We start from the raw sequence: 19371 nt of genomic DNA on the forward strand, positions 1-19371 counted from the left end.
TTTGTTATTCAGACTCATTTGTCTTTTTATCTTCACAATGGCTAGGGTTACTTCATTTACCAAAGCCCAAGAAATCCAGAGAAGATTTTCTGAATACACAATCAACTCTCCATTGGTGTGTGCAGTTTTATTATTTTTTCCAAGAGTGGCACCTTGTGATCAAAATTAAGTATTACAGCTTTCAAATATAACATCTCCCAAAATGGAAATCTGTGAGTGAATAAATCCAAAACAATACTGGATATGGGTATCCCCACTAAAGACTGATTCAAATGCTTTTTCTTGCTAATCATTCCTAAAGGCCAACAACTGCACTTCTTGTAGCCCAAATAAAACCTTCAATTACATTGTGACAATTTAGACAACACATTTAACACATACAGTGTTATTTTCCCACTCATCTAATCACTACTGACTAGATATGCAGTGATGTTCATTCTATTTTAAAAAGGAAACCAGCAATCTTCTGTAGGATCAATGTTCACATTAACCAAACCCTTACCAAGTCCACATGAAATTTCTACTTGAATCATTTCAACACCCGTACAGGCTCTTCCCTAATGAAAATAAAATACGATATGCATAAATTGTGAAATTTTAAAAATTGTTCAATGAAGTAAAAAGCCTTATTTGCTTAAGATTTTCAAATTTCAAATAACAGATGGAGAACTGCTATAAAAATCAAAGCACTAGAAATGTTAGCGTCTCATCAATAATGCTTTGACTTGTTTGTGAGCCACTACGAGATAGTAGCGAGGACAAGAGGATCTGCGAGCAGAACTTCTTTTAGTTTTCTGACTAATCGAAACTACTCCATTTCCCAAACATAACCCATGAGCCAACCAATGTTTTACCTGCAATTTGGTAAAACAAATATTTATCCCAGTGTCAGAGTCAGATGCCCAAAGAGTCCCACTCATTCTGCAACTACCACTAATTTGGTCTTGGATTTCTTTTATCATCCTCATTCTTGCGCTATGCTTCTCAGTACATACTTGACTGTGTAGGCAAAGGCTGCAAAACCAACTATAACAAACAAGTTCGCCAAAGCTCCGCCTAAAAGTCCATGGTTACGATTGGCCTGTTGGAGACCTGGATGATTGGCAGGTGCCAATGGTACATGCCCATTAAGAAGGGGTATTCCATTCTGACCGTAGTGTGCTTCCCCATCAGGGACAACATCTGGTAAAGGGAGGGATGGAGGTCTGTTATTGAGCTCTTCTTGTGCTTTCTGTTTTTGTTTAATCTCCTGGAGAAAGAAAAAAAGAAAACTGAATAGCTGGAAGTAAAAGCGGTGAAGCTCTTGGGTGTTTTGAAAAGATTTCAGAACCCAAATTCTTACATAACTTTACGAAAAGGATATGGTACACTTCTTTATATTGTAGGTCTTTTAAACCAAATTAACTGCATTACATACATTTGTACAGTCTCCCCAACTTCTTCCAAAGCGACCTACTTCAGTAGTTGACACTAACAATCATTTGGCCAAGTTTATTTTTAGTTCACATATAGATTTTCTGAGAAGCCTTCTTTCAGAAATCAGAAATTCTTGCATCAAAAGTCTTGCATGTCCAGCTTGTTTTGAACACAGGACATTAAAAAAAATGAAGAAAGCAATCATAGAAGCTTAGAAGGATTAGGACGGTAACTATTACATGTTAAGAATCTGCCTGTACTTGGAACACAAGAGCAGTTGTTTATTATTGTCTTCAGAGTTTCCTGATGATTTAGGTACTGGCAAAACAGTACTGTAGAAAGTATTTCTGATTCTCTGGCATTCTTGTAACTGATAAGAAAACGCAATTAAAACCTTCAGTTCAGATTTATATCTGCATGAGGAAGAAAGGAAACGGAGATAAAAGTTAACTTTTCCCAGAAGGCTGTCCCAAATGGACACAAAGAGGGAGAATGGTTTTCAAACTAGAGCTTTGTGAATACCTTTAAGAATAATAACAGATTATTATTCTATAATAATTATATATAATAATAATAATCATAATAGATGAATCAAACCTGAGGTTGCATAAGCACTTGCTTACTCTGCCCAGAAAGGCCATTTCTGTCTGTGGACAATGTTTACTTCACTAGCTGGGCGCGTATGTTTATGACCTCCAGTTATCTCTAACAAAAACACACACCTCTCATGCTTAAGAAAACAGCTGGAAAAAGGCTCTTATATGTATCTTCCCTACTCTTCTACAGCGTATATTCTTTGTGCAATAATTAAGACTTGCAATTTGGTGAAATTTGTACAATCCAAAACAATTTGCCTGACAAAATAAATTTTATGTCTAGAATTCCAAATTACAATGAGCATCAACGTTATAATATTATAACTCCAGAGTCTGTGAGTCCATAACAGAAAACTGTTCCCCTTCATACGGTATGCAGAATATTAACTCTCAACAGCAGGCTGAAAGAACTGAATTCCTTCACTAAGAAGTTACAGGGAAGGAACCATCTGGAGACAGAAGTGAAGAAAGGAGCATCCTTCCTTCGTTAACAGGTGAGACCTTTTAGAACCAAGTACCACCAGTGGAAATTGGCTAGAGAATCCCAGAGGTCTAAATGAAGAGAGCTACTTTTTCTCTTTTTTTCTTTCTTTCTTAAACCTAAACCATCTATAAAACTGTTGTCTGGCTGAAGGGTAATCATTTTCAGAACCTTACACAAAGGAAATTTCTACATCCTTCAGCTGTTACCTATACATGACGATATAAACTGTGTATCAACACACCTACAAGGGTAGTGTTGTGCAAGGAAGCTACATACCCTAAAAAGGTATAACCCATTCTCAGAAGTTAAGCAGGAAGAATATAACAGTCTCTGATCTTAAAGGAGAATGAAGAAAAAAAAAGTCTAGGATATTGACAGACCAAGTCCAGATATACAAAGATCAGCCCCACCCAACTCAGGAAAACACAGTATACAATTCTAAAATATTGGAACTGTAACCATGTCTGCTGCATGTACAGCTCAGTCAAGGCTATGATATCAATCCTAAATACACATATTTGATTCTCTACACAATTGATTTTTGTGCAGCAGAAAAACAATTCCATTTCAAGATTCAAGTTTTTAATTCTTACACGTAGCAAAAGCGCCTTTCAAAAGGCTTCCAAGATTGACAAAAGTAGCTACTGTCTGGGAAAAGTCCTAAACCATTAGTTTAGAGATCTACACAGGGAAGTTGAAAAACTGCAGAAAACCAGATTATTCCACACATGAATGCCCTTACCTCCACTACTTCAGGGAAGAGCTCACAGAAGACTTTATCTTTTAAATTAAATGCTAAGCTTTGTGCAGCGAGCTGTCTTTTCTGTGGAGGAAAGAAAAATTATCAGCAGCTGCATGTAAACGAAGTTAATATACTTTAATTCAACATCTGATTATTTCCCACAGGAATGGTGCAAACCACTAGCCAACTAGTTTCTAACATTTACAGCTTCATACTTGTGAACATTATTCACTACAACAGACACTTCTAGACATAAGTTATGTTGTCAATTCTTCATCTTATGGGATTAGTGTTCTGTACTAGCGTGCCTGCTTGGCAGACACTTCAAGAGGAAGGAAGGCAGGCAAAAGTCCTAACCATACTGTTTACTAAAAGGGATTTTAAGTTCTCCAAGAAATCCTCTCCCCATCCCCACACTACCTAAAATTGACTTGATTCATCTGCCCATCATCTGTAGGGGGCAACAACATACTCATTTCCGAGATATCAAAATGCCAGCTGCCACTGTTGTTTAACTTTGAGGTCATGCTCAACATTCCCTAAGCTGACAAAAGGTACATCACACAGTCTGGAGCTTACTGTGAACTCTGACGTCTCTATGCTGCCCAATGTGGGGCCCTTTTCCACCATAAAACTAAGAAGGCCCGTCAAGATCGTCGAGACTGACCAAGCTGGATTCCACGTATCCGGGTGGAAATCAGTGATTGAAAGACACAACCTTCAAAAGGATCAGACAGGCAGTGTGTTTTATTTTTGCCATTAAAATTATTACACATCATACACATTGCTAAAATGGTGTTAATTGCTCAAGTGTTAGAAGAAATTCCTTACCTTGTATTACACTTAAACCTTCCATTAGGTGTAATCATATAAATACTAGGAGGTTTAAAAGGAAATTCCCTGGGGAATATTAGTTTCCCATGATAATAGCCACCTGCATTACATAAAGAGATGAATTACTTATTTTGCATGAAGATGAAGTCCTAAGCTGCTACTCAAAATGGGCCAAATAAAACCCTTTACTTGTCTCCTTCTCCCCCTCACACTAAAGAGATCAAGCTCATCATCTTGTGCCTCTAAAACACAGGAATAATGATTCACACCTGCCATAGATTTACTTTGGAGGCAATTCTCTCACATGCATATTACAAACTTTCTGTTGTCAAGCCCATAATACTTCTAAGGAAAACCAGCCAAGGTGTATTGTAATACAATACAAACAGGTTAGTTTTCCAGAATCACAGGTAACTACAAATACAATTATACGAAGTTTCCAATTTCAAAAAGCGTTTTGCGAGAGGCTCCAGAAGACATTGTGAAATATGTGACTACAGCAAATTAATAAGGCTTTTACGTTCCTCACTTTCTCCAGAGAAATTCATACAGAGAATGTTCGTCTCAGTTCACTGAGAACATTTATGTGGTAACAAAATGGGATGATTTGAAATAATCTTTGACTGTTGCATCTAAACTGAGTTATCTGCTCCAAGACCTTTAGTAATTACTTAAATGGAAGTTATCTGTCTTCAGTTTGACCTAAATGTGGTTTTGTTACAATCCTTGATAACAGAAAAATTACTAATAGACAGCGGTACCACTACCTCTTTTCAACAAGCTATCACACAAGTCACAGACAGCTTTGGAACTGCACTAACAGTTTTTAGAGCTATTTACAGTAGTTATATTTTGCCCATTCAAACAGGCATGCAATTACTCAGGCATGCCAATCACAACATAAAGTACATGCACGCTTTTGCTACATGCTAACTTTTACCTTCATAGGGAGTCATTTCAGGTCCTCGTACAACATAGTGCCTAAGACAAAGAAGGAAATGTAAACAGTATGAAAACCATCACACAATCAGACATCAATTTCTCTAGAAAAAAGAAGATCAATATCACTTCAGCAAAAGTTTCATACTCCACCTCCCAAAACCAAGAATCCCATATAATCTGTAGGAGTGAGGGAGTCAAGACTTGATGACCTGGAAAATCTTGTTCTCTCCACAAGTGCATGAACAGTTCATTCTAATTCTTACCATTCAAGAATATTAGATGGGAGGGGCTCTGCACAGATATAAGGCACTGGATCTTTCTTAATTCGAAGGTAGTCTTGTTTAAGTCTCTGTGTTGCTGTCGTTGGTGCTCTCTTATTACTGTTGTTGCTCATCTAGTTTTTAAAAAAAAATATATAAACACAATCTCAATACAATCTCAACAGACACAGAGCTACTGCAATTCATTGAACACAGCTCCAGATTTTTGCAAAATCTACTTTTCAGAGTATTTTTTAAAAATATAAATTAAATTACCGTAACTTTTAAGTGGCAAGAAACATGCAAAATCTTAACCAACTAACACACTCCCAGGAGACTCTGTATATTGCCAAAATGGCAAAATACTCCTTCCAGAACACTGCTGTTTAAACATCACAGTGAACTGCTATCATGAAAATGTGCTGCACTATAGAACCCACTTGAACTCTTAATAACCAGTCCTGTGTTTAGACTGAACACACATCATAATGACACTGTTTTAAAGGGGTTAGTATTTTTGCGTAATTCATTTCCCTATTCAATTTGAATAACTATTATGTAAATTTGCCCATGATTTAAATTCGCTTTTAGTTTCTACACATCCAGTTATTTGAAATAAATAACAAACAAAAAAAACCCACAATAACCTTATTGCTGACTTTGAGATGAAGGATTTTAAATTAAATCTGCTGCCTAAGAGTCAGTTGAATTTACAGAAGGGAAATTCTGAGCCAGATTATTCTTTTCCAGATAAACAAAGACCTCATCCAAAATGAGACAAGTCAGTGTGAAGAAAGGAAATTCCATGCTGCTTACAAGACAAAGAAAGCATTAGCCCTTACAATGCACCTACAGAACACAAACCAATTAACAACTGCCATTTAATTCACACACACCACACCCCCCCGCCCCGAGAAATTTCACAAGTTACTTAACTTTATACATGGAAATTCAAGCAAGAAGAAAACCGAAAGATTTTACAAACAGCTTATGTAAAGAGCTAAAACAATGCTTGCAATATGATAGCAGCATTTGACGTGAAAGGGTTATAGGCATTTAACATAACTTTTCAATTCCTTTATATCAAACAGAGAGCCAAGTACAATTTATTAAAGAAATAATATTTAAGCCACAAGCAACAATTGTATGTGGTCAAATATTCAAACCCTACTCAAAATAAACGCGTTTAACCTTGCTTTTGCCGGAATTACTGTAAATCATTGTTTGAAACATACAGTATTTTTTCTTGAAGTCACACATGTTTTTAAGTCGCGCCTCTTGAAATCATAAAATTAAAAATTTTTCTCTAAAGAAGTCAGTTTTGACTTTAAAACATAAATTGTGTCTTCTTAATTTAACACAATTATTTGTTCTAGTCTTGCAATAGCGCCCCTCACTATGGGCTGCAAAAATACCCTGAAATACTTCACAGCACCAAGTATAGTTATTAGGATTTTAACATCCCTCAAAGCCTTATCTGAAAGAACATTTCTATCTTAAACGCAGAGAACAAACAGCAACTTTTACAGAAGCTACGACCGCAAACCGGTTTTCCCCACCTCGACAATACCATTTACCAGAAACAAGCAAGAAAGCAACCCGCCAGTCTTTAGACAGCCAAGCATCAGCAACGTGATGCGCCCAAGCCCTGCTCCCAGCCCGGCAGGGTGGCTCAGGGGACTAACGCAAGGGCACCCCAGGTCCCCGGCCCCCAACGGCGGCCGCTCCGCGCCTGAGGACACGGGCAGCGACTGGAAGAACCGAAGCAGCAAGAGGACAACCGGGGAGCTCACGGCCTACAGCGAGCCGGCTGCCCGACACGGGCCCCACCGGCCCGGGGAAGGGAGAGACAGAGGGAGGGAGACAGCCAGTTGAGCCCCCGCTGCTCCTGGAGCTCCCTCCTGGGCTCGCCCCGCCGGCCCAGGCCCCACTCACCTCTCCCTGCTAGAGCAGGCCCCTCCACCGCCGGGACGCCCCACCTGCCCGCAGCCGGAGGCCAAGCGAGGAAGGGAAGGAGGGACGAAGGGAGAAAGGAAGGGAAAGCCACAAGAGAAAGCGGGCAGGGCAGGGCCGCGACCCCCACGCCTCCCCGGTGCGGTGCGACCGCGGCTCCCAGCCAAGATGGCGGCCCGGCAAGGCGGAGCCAACGCAGTGCTGGCGTCTCCTTCCGGGAAGGAGCCGCCCCGCTTCCGGGGCGCGGCTGCGTCACCCACAGCTCAGCTGACTTCCGCTTCGGGCCCCCGCGATGGCGGCCTGGGAGCTGCTGAGGGGCCGAGCGCGCCCCAGCGCCTCGGCTGGGGAGGCAGCGGAGTAGGGGCAGGGGCGGCCCCGCCTGCCCGGTGCTCTGGGGACCTGGTGGCCTAAAGCTGCCGGGTTTCCTGTGCTGCAGGGCCCCGGGGCTGCGGCCTGCCCCCGGCTTGGGGCTGCCCCGGGCTTCGGGGCCTTTGCCGTGGATGAGGCTGGTTCCAGGCCCCGCGGGGGTGATGGGCAGGCCTCGCCGTCAGGAAAGCATACGTGAACGGTCATGTCGTCGAGGCAGAAAGTCAACTGCGAGGAAAGAAAGAGTGATAACCGAAGTCCGGTGTACTTTGACATCACCAGTCAATTATTACAACTTTATAGAGGATTATATTTGGGAGGGATCTCGGGGTTGTCAGGTTTTTTCCTTTCCTGAAAAAGAATTGGTTTGTACGTGTTTTTTTGCTGTAAGTCTCCTGAATCTTTTCTTCAGATTCCCAGTGTGCATAAAATGGATCAATCCAAACTCGTTTTCAGTTGTTCAGTACGCAGGCAGTATTTTTTGTTGCAGGATTCCACCCGTAGGCCCATAAAAATACAGCAAATAATTTTGTGTCATATTGGTGCATTTGTTGCTTCCAAGAAGAGTAAAGCAAGTCACTCCGTTACAGTTAGGAGGCCAAATGTGACAGGAAGATGTAGTGTCTGTTCACTCTTCATTTAAGATCACATATCCAGACCATCTTACGAGAAAATGCTGCAAAATCTTGTTCCATTGAAGGGAACACAGAGTTCTCTGATGTCTTCGATCCTTAGCTCACCGTCTAGCACAATTGCACACAGCCCTTTCCCTTAAGGGATCATGTGAGATGCCTACGCTTATAAGATTAAACATTTCAACAAGATGGGCATTGTGAAGTGTTTTGTAAAACACAAAATTCCACCTGGCCTTAACGTCATTCTTGGCACAATAAGCATGTTAAGTAAGTTACACTGAAATCATATCTACGTGCCACTTTGTGCAAGGCAGGATTGAGCAGATGTCAGTCGCAATGGTCCTTTTCTAAAGATTTCACCTCAGCCTTTATTCTCCGGGTTACGCTAATCTGTTCTCTGTGGTGATCTGAGTCCAGCTCAAGACTGAGTTTCAGCTGTATTGAATCTGAATACTTGTATTTCCTATTGTATTTGTTCAAACACAAAAATCACCAAACAATTAAAAATTCCTCTTCAAAAGACTGAGAAATAACCTATTTGTGGCTAACATTTAATGATTTGACATTTCGGTTCTCACCTATGTACCGAATTGTATCCCAGTTGAGAGGAATTTTTCGCTCACTCCCTTCCAATGCTTTTCTTGATATTTGCAACCCAGATAATGTTTGTGAAAGGGAATTCATGCGGTTTGATTATCCAAGATTTAATTTAAAAAAAAAACATAAGGAAGAGGTTGGCTCCTGGTTTATACATCTGTGTTTAGTGCTCTAGGTGCAGAGCATACCTGCTGTATTGTATTCATTAACTATTAGCGCAGGTACTAGTTTAAGGGAAGGCGTACCTCTGTCGCTGGGCTAATAACCTTTCTTTATTGCCTAAGGTGAAACGAAAAGGCAGAAAAGAAAATGATTGAATTGCCCAAAGAGTTTGCAACAGACTCAGGGACGGGACTGCGTGACTGCAATAAAGGTCAGAATTTTTCTTGCTGTTCCAAAAGATGCAGGCATCTCCCATGTGGATAGGTCCTGCTGTTCCCACGGCTCTCCGCTTGCTTCAGCACTCCTGCACCGGTGCCCAATAGAGGGCAGTGGTAGCCCACATACTTTTTAAGCTCTTCGTTCTGTTTGTTGCCAGAGTAGCGTAGGCTGTCGTCCAGACCTGGCTCCCTGTAATGGGTTTGTGGAGGTTAATCAACAGCAAGAAGGGGGGGGGGGGGCGGGAATGGCTGGGATGTCAGTACCTATGGGCGAAAACCAAATTTGAAACCGCCTGTACAGTTTAAATTTCACTTTGTTTTTACAAACTGGGGATTGCAAAATATTGTGTCCTCGTAGAATATGTCGGTTTTAGTGGGAGCAAGGTAGTTTTCCTTTGTGTCCTGAGCACTGAGGCGGGGTTGTTGATGCAAAGTGACTGTTGTATTAGACCCCAGGAGAGCTACAGTTGTGCAGCAAACGGAAATGATGTTTGGACTTACGGAACCCCACTGAGATGTAACAGCTTTTGTTACATAAGCTTCAAATATGGACAAGAAATATTTTTCTGGAAGTAGGAAAATGACAGCGATTAGAGAAAAAAAAAGCAAATGTGAAATCATGAAGAGAGAAACTAACCAAACAAAAATATTCTCAGTTTGCTGAGGAGTGTCAAAATTTTAATTTCATGGTAGTTTCATCTCAAAGGTCTAATATTTTCCATGATTACTTCAGACTTCAATCACAATAACAGGACCTTTCATACACAAACTGTTCACATGTCCCATCTCTGGCCACATCAAAACTTCTTGAGTTAGTGAAGTTTATCAAACCGTACCCTTTTCTTTGAACTGTTTTGATTTTGGTGCCGTGAAATGCTTCAAGGAAAAAACGGTTTGCTTCAAAAAAGAAGTAACAGTTGATCTGTTTTGTTTTATCTCTTACACTCGCTCATCCTTATATCTAATCTGAGCTCACAGTTTGCAAATGCTTGAAGGTTTTGCAGAAGAGAAGGAACTCTTCATAATAAATTATTGTTATACTTCAAGATGAAAAGCACTGTATAAACACAAGGTATTATTAGAATGCTGTATTAGCCTACATGTATTTCACCTAATAAATTCCCCATGGCAACTCATGCAATATAATACATACCTAGTTTTATACCCTTTGACCTGAGGACAATTACCTTTTTTTTTTTCCTCTGCCACACCATTTTGTCTTTTTTTGTGTTTACACTGGAATTCCTACTAAGTCGTCTAAGTCTGGAAATGTGTGAAACGTGAACCTGGAGACTGTAATAAAGGCCCCAGAATGCTGAAGGGATTCCAGAGCTCATATTTATACCTCTGTCATTCTCTCTAATGTTCCCCAACCCCAAAGTATTTCATGCACGAGTGTGTTGTCATTAACAGTCCATTCATCTCTCTGCTATGTTATGCTCAACACTAATGATAGCATAGAATGAGACTTCTCTTTCAGAGTAGTTTCTTTCTTCCCAGTTGTTTTCCAACATGCAAATGCATCACATTATAGAATTTCCTCTCTCTGTACTGCTATCATGTCTTGAAGGCATATTTTAAACCTGGGCTTGGGAAGTAGCTAGAAGTTCCAAATTTATGTTCTTAAATCATTAAGTGCACCAAGTAAATCAGTACATACTGCTAAATTAACTTGGAAAGTGACTAACTCCAGGACAGAGACAAGTGAGGCAGTTCACTATCTCATAAAGGTTGGAGTTGGTTTTTTAATTTGATATGGGCCCCTCAGCAGGATCACATGGGTGGTTACAGGACATGAAAACATCTTTGTGTGCTTGTGAACACAGACCTTTTGTATTATTCTTTAAAAATACATAGCTGTCTGACTTTCACACTGCAGAAAATTTTCCTTTAATTGTAATCGTAAGAAAAGCATTGCAAATTTTCAGGTCAGATACAAATAACAGGAATCAGAATTTGTTCTATTTGTGGGTGCCTTTGGGTAAGTCTTTTGCTTCAGTTTCTCCATCAAATGAAGGCAGTGCTTTATACAGTACTCCACGGATGCAGTCAAATGAGTATTTTGAGGCTGACCTTGGTGGATGAAGAAATAATTTGAGAAAGAAAACGCACCCCGAGGAACGTTGTGAGGGTTAATTAGTGTTCACATGTACTCAAATGTAATCTTGTCCAGTAAATGTGGCAATGCTGTGGCTGCTGAGCATCTCTGTTTAGACTGTCCAGAAAGACAGAGAACGCTTGGAAGAACAGCCATGCCTCAAGGCTGCTCAGCACTGAGAATGCTGATGAAATAGAAAGTTCTTGTATCCCAGAAAGACATTTGGTATATCCTTGGGGAAGCAATTTCCCCAAGTCCTGTTACCAACAGTCATGTTACAGTGAGATCAGGAGAGAACCTAACTGCGTAACTCATATGTACTCAACGGGCAGGTTTTTTTCTTTAGTTACCTCATGGGTTGACCATTGAACCCATTGCTGCTTCAGATAACCAAGATAGGTCCCTCAGCTTAAGTAGTGAAAAAAACAGGAATCTTTACTTCAGCCCTGAATACAGAGAACTACCCCCTAGGCCCTTTACTAGTTTTTCAGTGTCTATAGCCTGTGGAATTGGAAGATCAGTCAGTTATAATGCGCTCTCTTACATTCCATGTACATATAATGTGTTCCCTGACATGTATCATAGCGAGACTACTGATCTATTCATTTTGTTTGCTGTCTAAAGCCATGGCTAACTGGCACCATGTAAATATTTTGGATGTACAAAGGCATAATTTGCTAACTGGGAAGAGCTTACTGCCTACAAGCACAAGATGCATTAAAGAAATCATTGCCTGGTGAATAAGTGCAAGAGTGTCATGTGGCCTCTCATGACTACCTCCTAGAACAGGGGGCCTCAGGGAACTGAAGGTGCCGGGCAAATCCTGCCTGGCAGCTTCTTCCGTTGCCAAAGATACAACCAAGATTCAGAGCAAGCAAAAGCCACGGGGATCAGTAAAGAAGGAGGCTTGGGAGTGTTACACCCAAGTAGGAGAGATGTGAGTGGAGATTACCAAGCACAGTAAAGGTGAGGGCGGAGCTGGACAGAGGGGCAAGGAGCTTGGATGGAACGCAGAAGGAGAGAACAAATGGGGAAAAAATACTCAAGGGCCTCAGAACAAAGGGGACTCTGGCAACCTTGATCTGAATGGGCTGGAAGAAGTAAGTCAGGCATGGGGCTAAAACTTTGCAAAGCCATGGGGAAGGAAAGAATTAATATTTAGGATGTTGTTGAGGAAGAAGTAGCAGTTGAACAATCACCTTGAAGAATTCATCCCATGAGTAACAGGTGATTTAGCTCAGGAAGCCACAGAAACATCTCTTATTGAGCAAGGGAGCACCATTTATTAGCATGGCTGTTGTCGGTGTTTGCCAAAGATGAGGCACAGTTGCAAGGAGCTCAGTGGTGCTGGTGAAGCCATTTTTCATTTGTGCTAGGTAAAATGTGTGCTCCAGACACTGTTATCTGAAAGGCCTTAGTTAGGATTTTGGTTTTGTACTGTGTTTAAGCATTAATAAATATTGCTGAACTGTATTTACTCTTAACTTTTTAAAGTGTATTTCTTAATTTTGGGGAATGCAAAACTTTTATGAGGTTTTTTGTTTCTTTTTTGGGAGGGGCTTTCAACAAAAGAAATTTGGAATTCTGAACCTTGTTAAAGGCAGGAGGATATTTGCTGTTCAATCTATAGTGAATCTCCATCACTGATATCTGAATGTGCTGCAATTGTAACTACCCATGTGCAGATGAGAACGGTGACACTGAGAAACTAAATCACTGTCCCAGGGTCATGTTTGTAACTGATCACATGTTTTCCACTGTCTGAGCTTACATTCAAACCAAGAAGTACCCTTGACCAATAATCCTTCAGAGATCTTTTTATAAGAGTATAGGACATTAATGCTAATGTCTTGGCCAGATTTAGTTCAAGTAATTATATCCTGCCTTCTTGAATTCCCTTCCGATTTCAAGTGCATATGGGATGCATCACTTCCAGGTCTAAACTATGAGCAATGTCATTTGTATTAAAACATCTTGCTGCTTTCCCATCTAAAAGTAGTTCCATTTCATTGATGGATGAAACGCTGTAGGGGTTTTGGTTTGTTTTTCTCATGAAGTCCTGCCAAGTTGGCTCTTTCTTAATCTTTGGCCAAAAGACAATTTAGAGGTATTGTGTGTTATTTGTTTTTCTTATTTTTGGTTCTTTGTCCTTCTGAGGGGTTTTATTGCTTTAACTACCATACTGGCTTTTACTGAGTAACTTTCCTTCAGTGAACATTTTGTCACTATAGCGCATGTTTGTTTCATAGTATTACAGAAGTATAGTATATTATTATCTAGTAGAACTATATTATTTTGTAGAATTCCCCAAACCCTTTGATTCCCTAGGAAACTGATTCTCATCATTTTTTTTTAATGGAAACATAATTTGTTCATAAATAGCTTCAACATGGGTGATTATCTTGAGTTTCAGACAAGGGCTATGATGGTTCCTGAGTCTCACTGATTCATTGTTGATCATGAAGAAATCATTCAATTGTTTTGAAGCTCCATTTTTCTTCTAGTATAAAGAAAGGATAATATTATTTATCTAGATTTACTGGAAGCATGCACGCTTAATCATTTGGTGAGTGCCACCTATTTTGAGCTCTCTGGACTAAAGGTTCCACATCAGCAAGTGCCAAACATGAATCATAATCTTTGTTTTCCATAATCACTGCTGTTACGATAATGATCAATGTTGTTCATTTGTAGACCAGATTGATATTTCCAGGCATCATACTCTTTGTGCTTTACTTCACATTTTCTACTGTCTGAATTGGAGAGGCAGCAGGCAATCAGACAGCCTTAGGTGACCCAAATAAAATGAGAGGCAATTTAACCTAAGCACTAATAAATCCCTGATAAACTTGCTGAAGCCAGAGCTTTTTTTCCTTTGATTTCCTCTCCTGCCTGGCTAAGGTTGGGCGTGACCTCCTTTATGGTGATTGACAAGGAGATAGTATTACTTAGAAAATAATTCTGGCATGTTTCTGAGTCAGAAAGAGGAAACGTCAGTCCTCTTCCTTATTTATTCCACCAGTACTAGGTAAGGAGCTCCATCACCAGGATCCAATTCCCATTTACCTCTCCATCCTATATTTCCCAAACGATAATTGGTACGCAGCCATCAGTGGCCTTCTAATGACATCACCTTAAGATGCAAAGACAAATAGTATGACATACCAGTTTCTCCTTACTGTTCATCACTTTCACTCAGAGCCTTTCATTGCTTCCGCATGCTCTTCTTTAGTATTTGACATTTGTATGATTGCATTGCTCTTTATATCCAAAGTAAGGCATGCCTAGCATTAGAACATTATTAAGCTATTACCTTGCAAGATGGATGTATGCCTTCAAAAGCCATTATAATGGCTGTGGTTTCATTACTGCTGACCTTCCTTTAAAGCCAGGTAATCTCTACACAGATCTCTATAGATAGTAATTCTTCACAGAGATCATTTGCCATTTCATAGCAAGTTTTTGTGACAAAATATTTTTTCTTACTTGTTTAAAATATTAATTTAGTCCTACAAGAAGATCCTGGCCAAGCTGACCAGAGTTTTGTTTTCCTCTGGTTAGACACAAATTCCTTTACAGGAGGAAATGAGCCTTTCAATGATAAAATGTTTCCTTTGTAGAGCTTACTAAGCAACACAGAGTACCTGCTAAACTTAGCCTGAGCTGTAAATTCTTGCTCTCCCACTCCCCCTTCTGATCTGTTTTTTCCTTTATGTCCATGAAGAGAAATGGGCATGCACGCTACCAGAATGGTTGGAGCAGACAGAGTGTACAAGCACATGCAGTCTTTTACAGCCAGATTCTGATCAGTTCAGGTGTAGATAAACAGTTCACTTATTGATGCAAGCTTTTGGAGATGCTGCAGCCTTGCAGGAAGACACACCTTTGAAGAGGAGGAGGGAAGCCTGTTGGAACTATTGGTACAAATAATGCTTAGAATTTACGTCTGCCAGCATAGTCTCTGGGCAGCTTAATAATAAATATATGCCAGACAGATTATCAGAAATAAGAGCAAGGCAGCATGATTTCCTATGACGCCCAGAATAACAGAATGATGTTCCATTTCACAATTTACACTGAATATTCATGACAATGTGTCCTAGAGAGTCCTCTCCTGAGGGGTGCTCAGGGCATGTTCTGAAGTCTGTGACAGATCAAAGGTAATCTGCTTTTGTTCATCCCAACAGCAAAAAACCCCAACCTTACCCTCTTTGTAGCTCCACTATTGTGTTTAATCTTTAGTACGCAGATCTGTGCAGTATACAGTATTCTTTGACAAAGAACTAACCTAGCTGCAGTGCCAAAGCAGGGCATGGTGAAGCGGGGAATGTCTTGAACAGAGTTTCACAGGTAATTGCTGCTGATCTATCAAGTCAAAGTCAATGCTCAGGTTTTTAATGGAATAGAATATGAAGTTGATGTTTGCTGCCAAAACCTGCTGGAAGAGTCCAGTCAAAAAAGCCAGGAATAATGAGGAAACCCAGGGTATTTTATGCTAAGACACTTTTCAAAATTAAGTCATACAAAATCCATTACTTGCATTGTAGGCCTAACTATCAGTCCTTGTATGACGAGTGAATGCATTCTCTCAAAGAGGAGAGAGAATTTCAGAAAACATATCAGGTAAAGGATATAAGCCCTCCTGATGTACATTCCCTTCTGGAGGCATATTAGATGGCCTGCATGGCAAATGCAAATTACAAGTGTTCTTGATCTATAGACCTCTTTATGACAAATAGGTCTAGAAGTGAAAATAATCTCAAGATCTTATCCTCTCATGCTGACGAAGTGAGAAGAAAGTCTATTATGTTAAGCAATGGGCATTGCAAGGAGCTCATTTGATGAGGCTGAAAGCTAAAGGCTGAAATATATGGGATCTGATGTAGGCAGCACCCCTCGCACATTGTTGTAAAGTATCTGCAGGATTGTTAAATGCACAAGGAATTCTGTCACCTGTTTGTCTAATACAGGAGTGAGTACTGATCATAAAATATCAGATGAGATCTAGGAATATCTCTTAAAAATGTATTTTTAAATACTGTAGCATAACTACAACCCATCCTGTTGCAATTAACAAGCAGTATCAAAGCAATAGTCATCATCATGCTTACATGGCAGCTTACATCACCAAAGCTTTACACAAACACCAATTAACCCTCTCAACAATGCTGCAAAGTGTCATTATGTCTGTTTCAGAGATGAAGCAACAGAGAGAGAGAGGCAGAAAGATTTGCCCAAGATTGCACAGCAAGAGAAGAGAAAAGTTCAAGAGTTTAAGGCTTTCAAGTTGGTATTTCTTTGTCCGTGTTGTGGCAGACTCTACCCTTGTCTGTGGGTGGAGTTTTGTATTTATTGCTATTGCTTTTGTGGTTCTGGTGCATAGGGAGAATTGAATATCTTCTGGTTGCATTTGTTTTTCATTGTGGCTGGGGGTTTGTTTGTTTGTTTGTTTGTTTGTTTGTTTTAAATGTGCTAGAGACTGGACAGAAATCTCCTCGGCAAGCAGGGACCCTCCAGCAAACAGGATATGGACTTTGAGCAAACGGTTGTGAAGAGTTTGTAGACTTCTGCCTTTATGTGGGTTTTATATGTGCTGATGGGGTAAATTCAGTGAGAAAACATCACTAGGCCAGTTTAGCTCCTTTTGGTTACAAACCATTCCTGATCTAACTTTTAGGGGTTGCTTGGGGACTTCTGTGGAGGGTTTCTGTTAGTGCTCAACAGACAGGTCAGACCAGGAATATTTGTGCTGTTCAGGTGGACTATTCACTCCACATTACTCATGGTGAGGTACGGGTCATGGAAGTCACATGGCAGCGTTTGTACTCTTTGATTGGCTAGTAAAGCTTTCCCGGGCATGAAAAAAATGAAAAACAAGTGATTAATAGAGAATCTTAGGGCTTACTGGCTAAGTACGGTGCTTTCCACATGAATAAGCACACCCCTAGCATCAGAGCAAACAGACCCAGAGAACAGGGACATTCATGGGTCTCCCAGATAATCTTCTGCAAGTTTGAATGAATCAAAAATAAGTCATCTGTGCAATCCTTACATCGGCCTAGCATTTTGGATCACCTTTGGCATCATTTAAAGGTTACAAAATTATCTCTTTTTAAAAGCCAGGTCTTCTCTTCAGCCACAATGCTCCTTCCCTGAGGGTTTACCTGCATTCAGAGGATTATTACTATGCTTTTTAAAGTTTTCAGCACTGGTAGGCTGTATAGAGCTGTTGATATGTTTGCCGTTGGGGCATCGGGGCTATGACTTTGCAATTACCGACTCGGGCATGGATAGAGCTGTTCTATGAGAAGGTGAAGGAACCCTTCTGAGGCTGCTGATGGAAAATATAGTATTGCACCTGAATTTAACCCAAAAAGCATCCATCTAAAGAGGTATGACAGCTGACACAGCCACTTAGGTAATAGCTAGTTTCAGTTACTGATTTGTTAATGACTGTTTTGCCCTTGCGCAGTTTGTTCCCGGTTTCTTCATTCCCCTCCTTCCTAGTTGCCATCCTGTAGTACCTTTTCCTCTTGTTGACATCTGTTCTAGTTCCCAATAGGAAAGCCTGAAGTTACTGGATTGATTAACCCCACTGAATTGCTACCAAGCATTGCATTGCAATCTCTCTCCTGAGTACCAAGAGGAGTAGGGATTGCCAGGGGAGATCTGCTTGCCTATTGCCAGAAGACAGGAGCCAGAAGTAGTATCTACCACTTTCTCCGGGAGCTTGGACAACTGCCTGGGGAGATTTGGGCTTCATTTATGATGGCGTTATGGTATCTGTGATTCCAGGATGGCTGCATCTTGCATGTCCACAGAACAAGAAGCTTTTAGTGATGTTCTCCAACCTCTGCCCGTCCTAATTGCATCAGCATTCCTACAGATACTGCGTCTGAGCTGGAGTAGGATAAAAAAAAAATAATCCACTAGCAAGCAGGATTTCACCAGCCTGTGAATCTTTGAAACTGGCTGAGGGCTTGCCAGGGCTGAACAGGTGGAACAGCATCTATGAAGGCCTGTGACTAAAGAAACAAGAACAGAGAACAGGAAGAGAAACAAAGAAGCAGGTGTTATCCCAGAGGGATGACAGGAGCAGCTACAGACATCTTACTCAGAAAGGTGAGTGAGTGGAAATGAATGCTTGGTCATACTGGAAGCAAGCAGGATTTTGCTACTGAGGCTGCGTATTTAACCCTATGCGCCTCTGGTGGAGGCTTAATGAAAAGCAGGAGTTACATGGGGCCTCTGCATAACAAGGGGTGTAATTAAGGCATATTTAAATGGCTGGTGACTAGCAGAATATGCATGTGCTCATTGCTGTGATTTCTGGGTTTTGTAAGGATGTGCCAGCTAGCTTTAGCTTTGCTAACTCAGGCACTGCTGGTGATAAAACCAGAGCACTAGGGAGCTCAGCACAAGTTAAGGAGTGTTTACCTACTTCCCTGAGCAGGTTTGGCAGCCTTTGCAGCATCTGAAGCTGCTTTGGCTGGATGCAACCCAGTGCAAAAGGGACACCGAGGTACACCAATGCGATCCATTTCTGCAGGCATAGCTCACTGTGGTTTCAAGATATAGATCCCCTCAGCCATGGCTCAAAGCGTTGCACAAGCAAAGCAATAAATGTTCGGATTCCCAGAAGAAATTTTGGTGAACAGAGCTTCAACACAGAAATTCCAGGAGATGAGGAGAACACCTGAAAATCAGAGTCAGTTCAGGAACATTTAGGGCAGGATCAAAAGGAGATATTAAGCAATGTTTGGAAGCTCTCTAGGGCAGGGACTGCCTTTGTTCTGCCTCTTGCATAGGACTGAACAAGCTGTCAGCACTTCCATAATACCTCTGAGTACTGCTCCTTTCTCCAGTAGGACAGCAGAGAAACAATTTTGTGTTCTGCTTTGAAAAGACAACAAAGTGGTTTTGATTAGTAAGAACTGGGAAAAAATACAGGAGGCAGAGCCTGATGCATGCCAGTTCAAGTCCATACACCGCACAGCCAACCAACAAATGCAAAGAGGAAACACTGGGAGTTTCCTTTTTCTATAGTTGCCCACAGAAGTTTTTCTGC

General features: G+C 40.8%; 2 protein-coding genes across 7 annotated transcripts in view; one reads left to right on the forward strand and one right to left on the reverse strand.

The window, feature by feature from the left end:
- Positions 1–103: 103 nt before the first annotated feature.
- UBE2J2 (ubiquitin conjugating enzyme E2 J2) lies at positions 104–7420 on the reverse strand. Of its 2 annotated transcripts, none has more exons than XM_075520160.1 (7): positions 7210–7420; positions 5278–5408; positions 5013–5053; positions 4070–4172; positions 3818–3956; positions 3239–3319; positions 104–1249 (listed from the first exon to the last, which is right to left on the reverse strand). In XM_075520160.1, exons 2-7 carry the CDS (start codon positions 5406–5408, stop codon positions 965–967), a joined length of 780 nt encoding a protein of 259 aa, XP_075376275.1. In that variant the 5' UTR covers positions 7210–7420; the 3' UTR covers positions 104–964. The 2 variants fall into 2 exon arrangements, with proteins under 2 accessions (XP_075376275.1, XP_075376276.1); XM_075520161.1 differs by lacking the exon at positions 7210–7420 and adding an exon at positions 5922–6049.
- A 90-nt stretch (positions 7421–7510) lies between these two features.
- The window catches only part of SCNN1D (sodium channel epithelial 1 subunit delta), a 29712-nt gene continuing 17851 nt past the window's right edge, over positions 7511–19371 (forward strand). The window contains exons 1-3 of one of the 5 annotated variants that reach the window (XM_075520165.1): positions 7511–7979; positions 9110–9198; positions 15553–18425. The gene's annotated coding sequence lies outside the window, so the exon portion shown is untranslated. Of the gene's footprint in view, positions 7980–9109; positions 9199–10589; positions 18426–19371 lie in introns of those variants that run through there. The other 4 variants (XM_075520166.1, XM_075520167.1, XM_075520170.1 and 1 more) reach the window with 4 other exon arrangements.

This window comes from Mycteria americana, chromosome 18, assembly GCF_035582795.1.
Source record: "Mycteria americana isolate JAX WOST 10 ecotype Jacksonville Zoo and Gardens chromosome 18, USCA_MyAme_1.0, whole genome shotgun sequence".
In the NCBI taxonomy this organism is placed as follows: Eukaryota; Metazoa; Chordata; class Aves; order Ciconiiformes; family Ciconiidae; genus Mycteria; species Mycteria americana.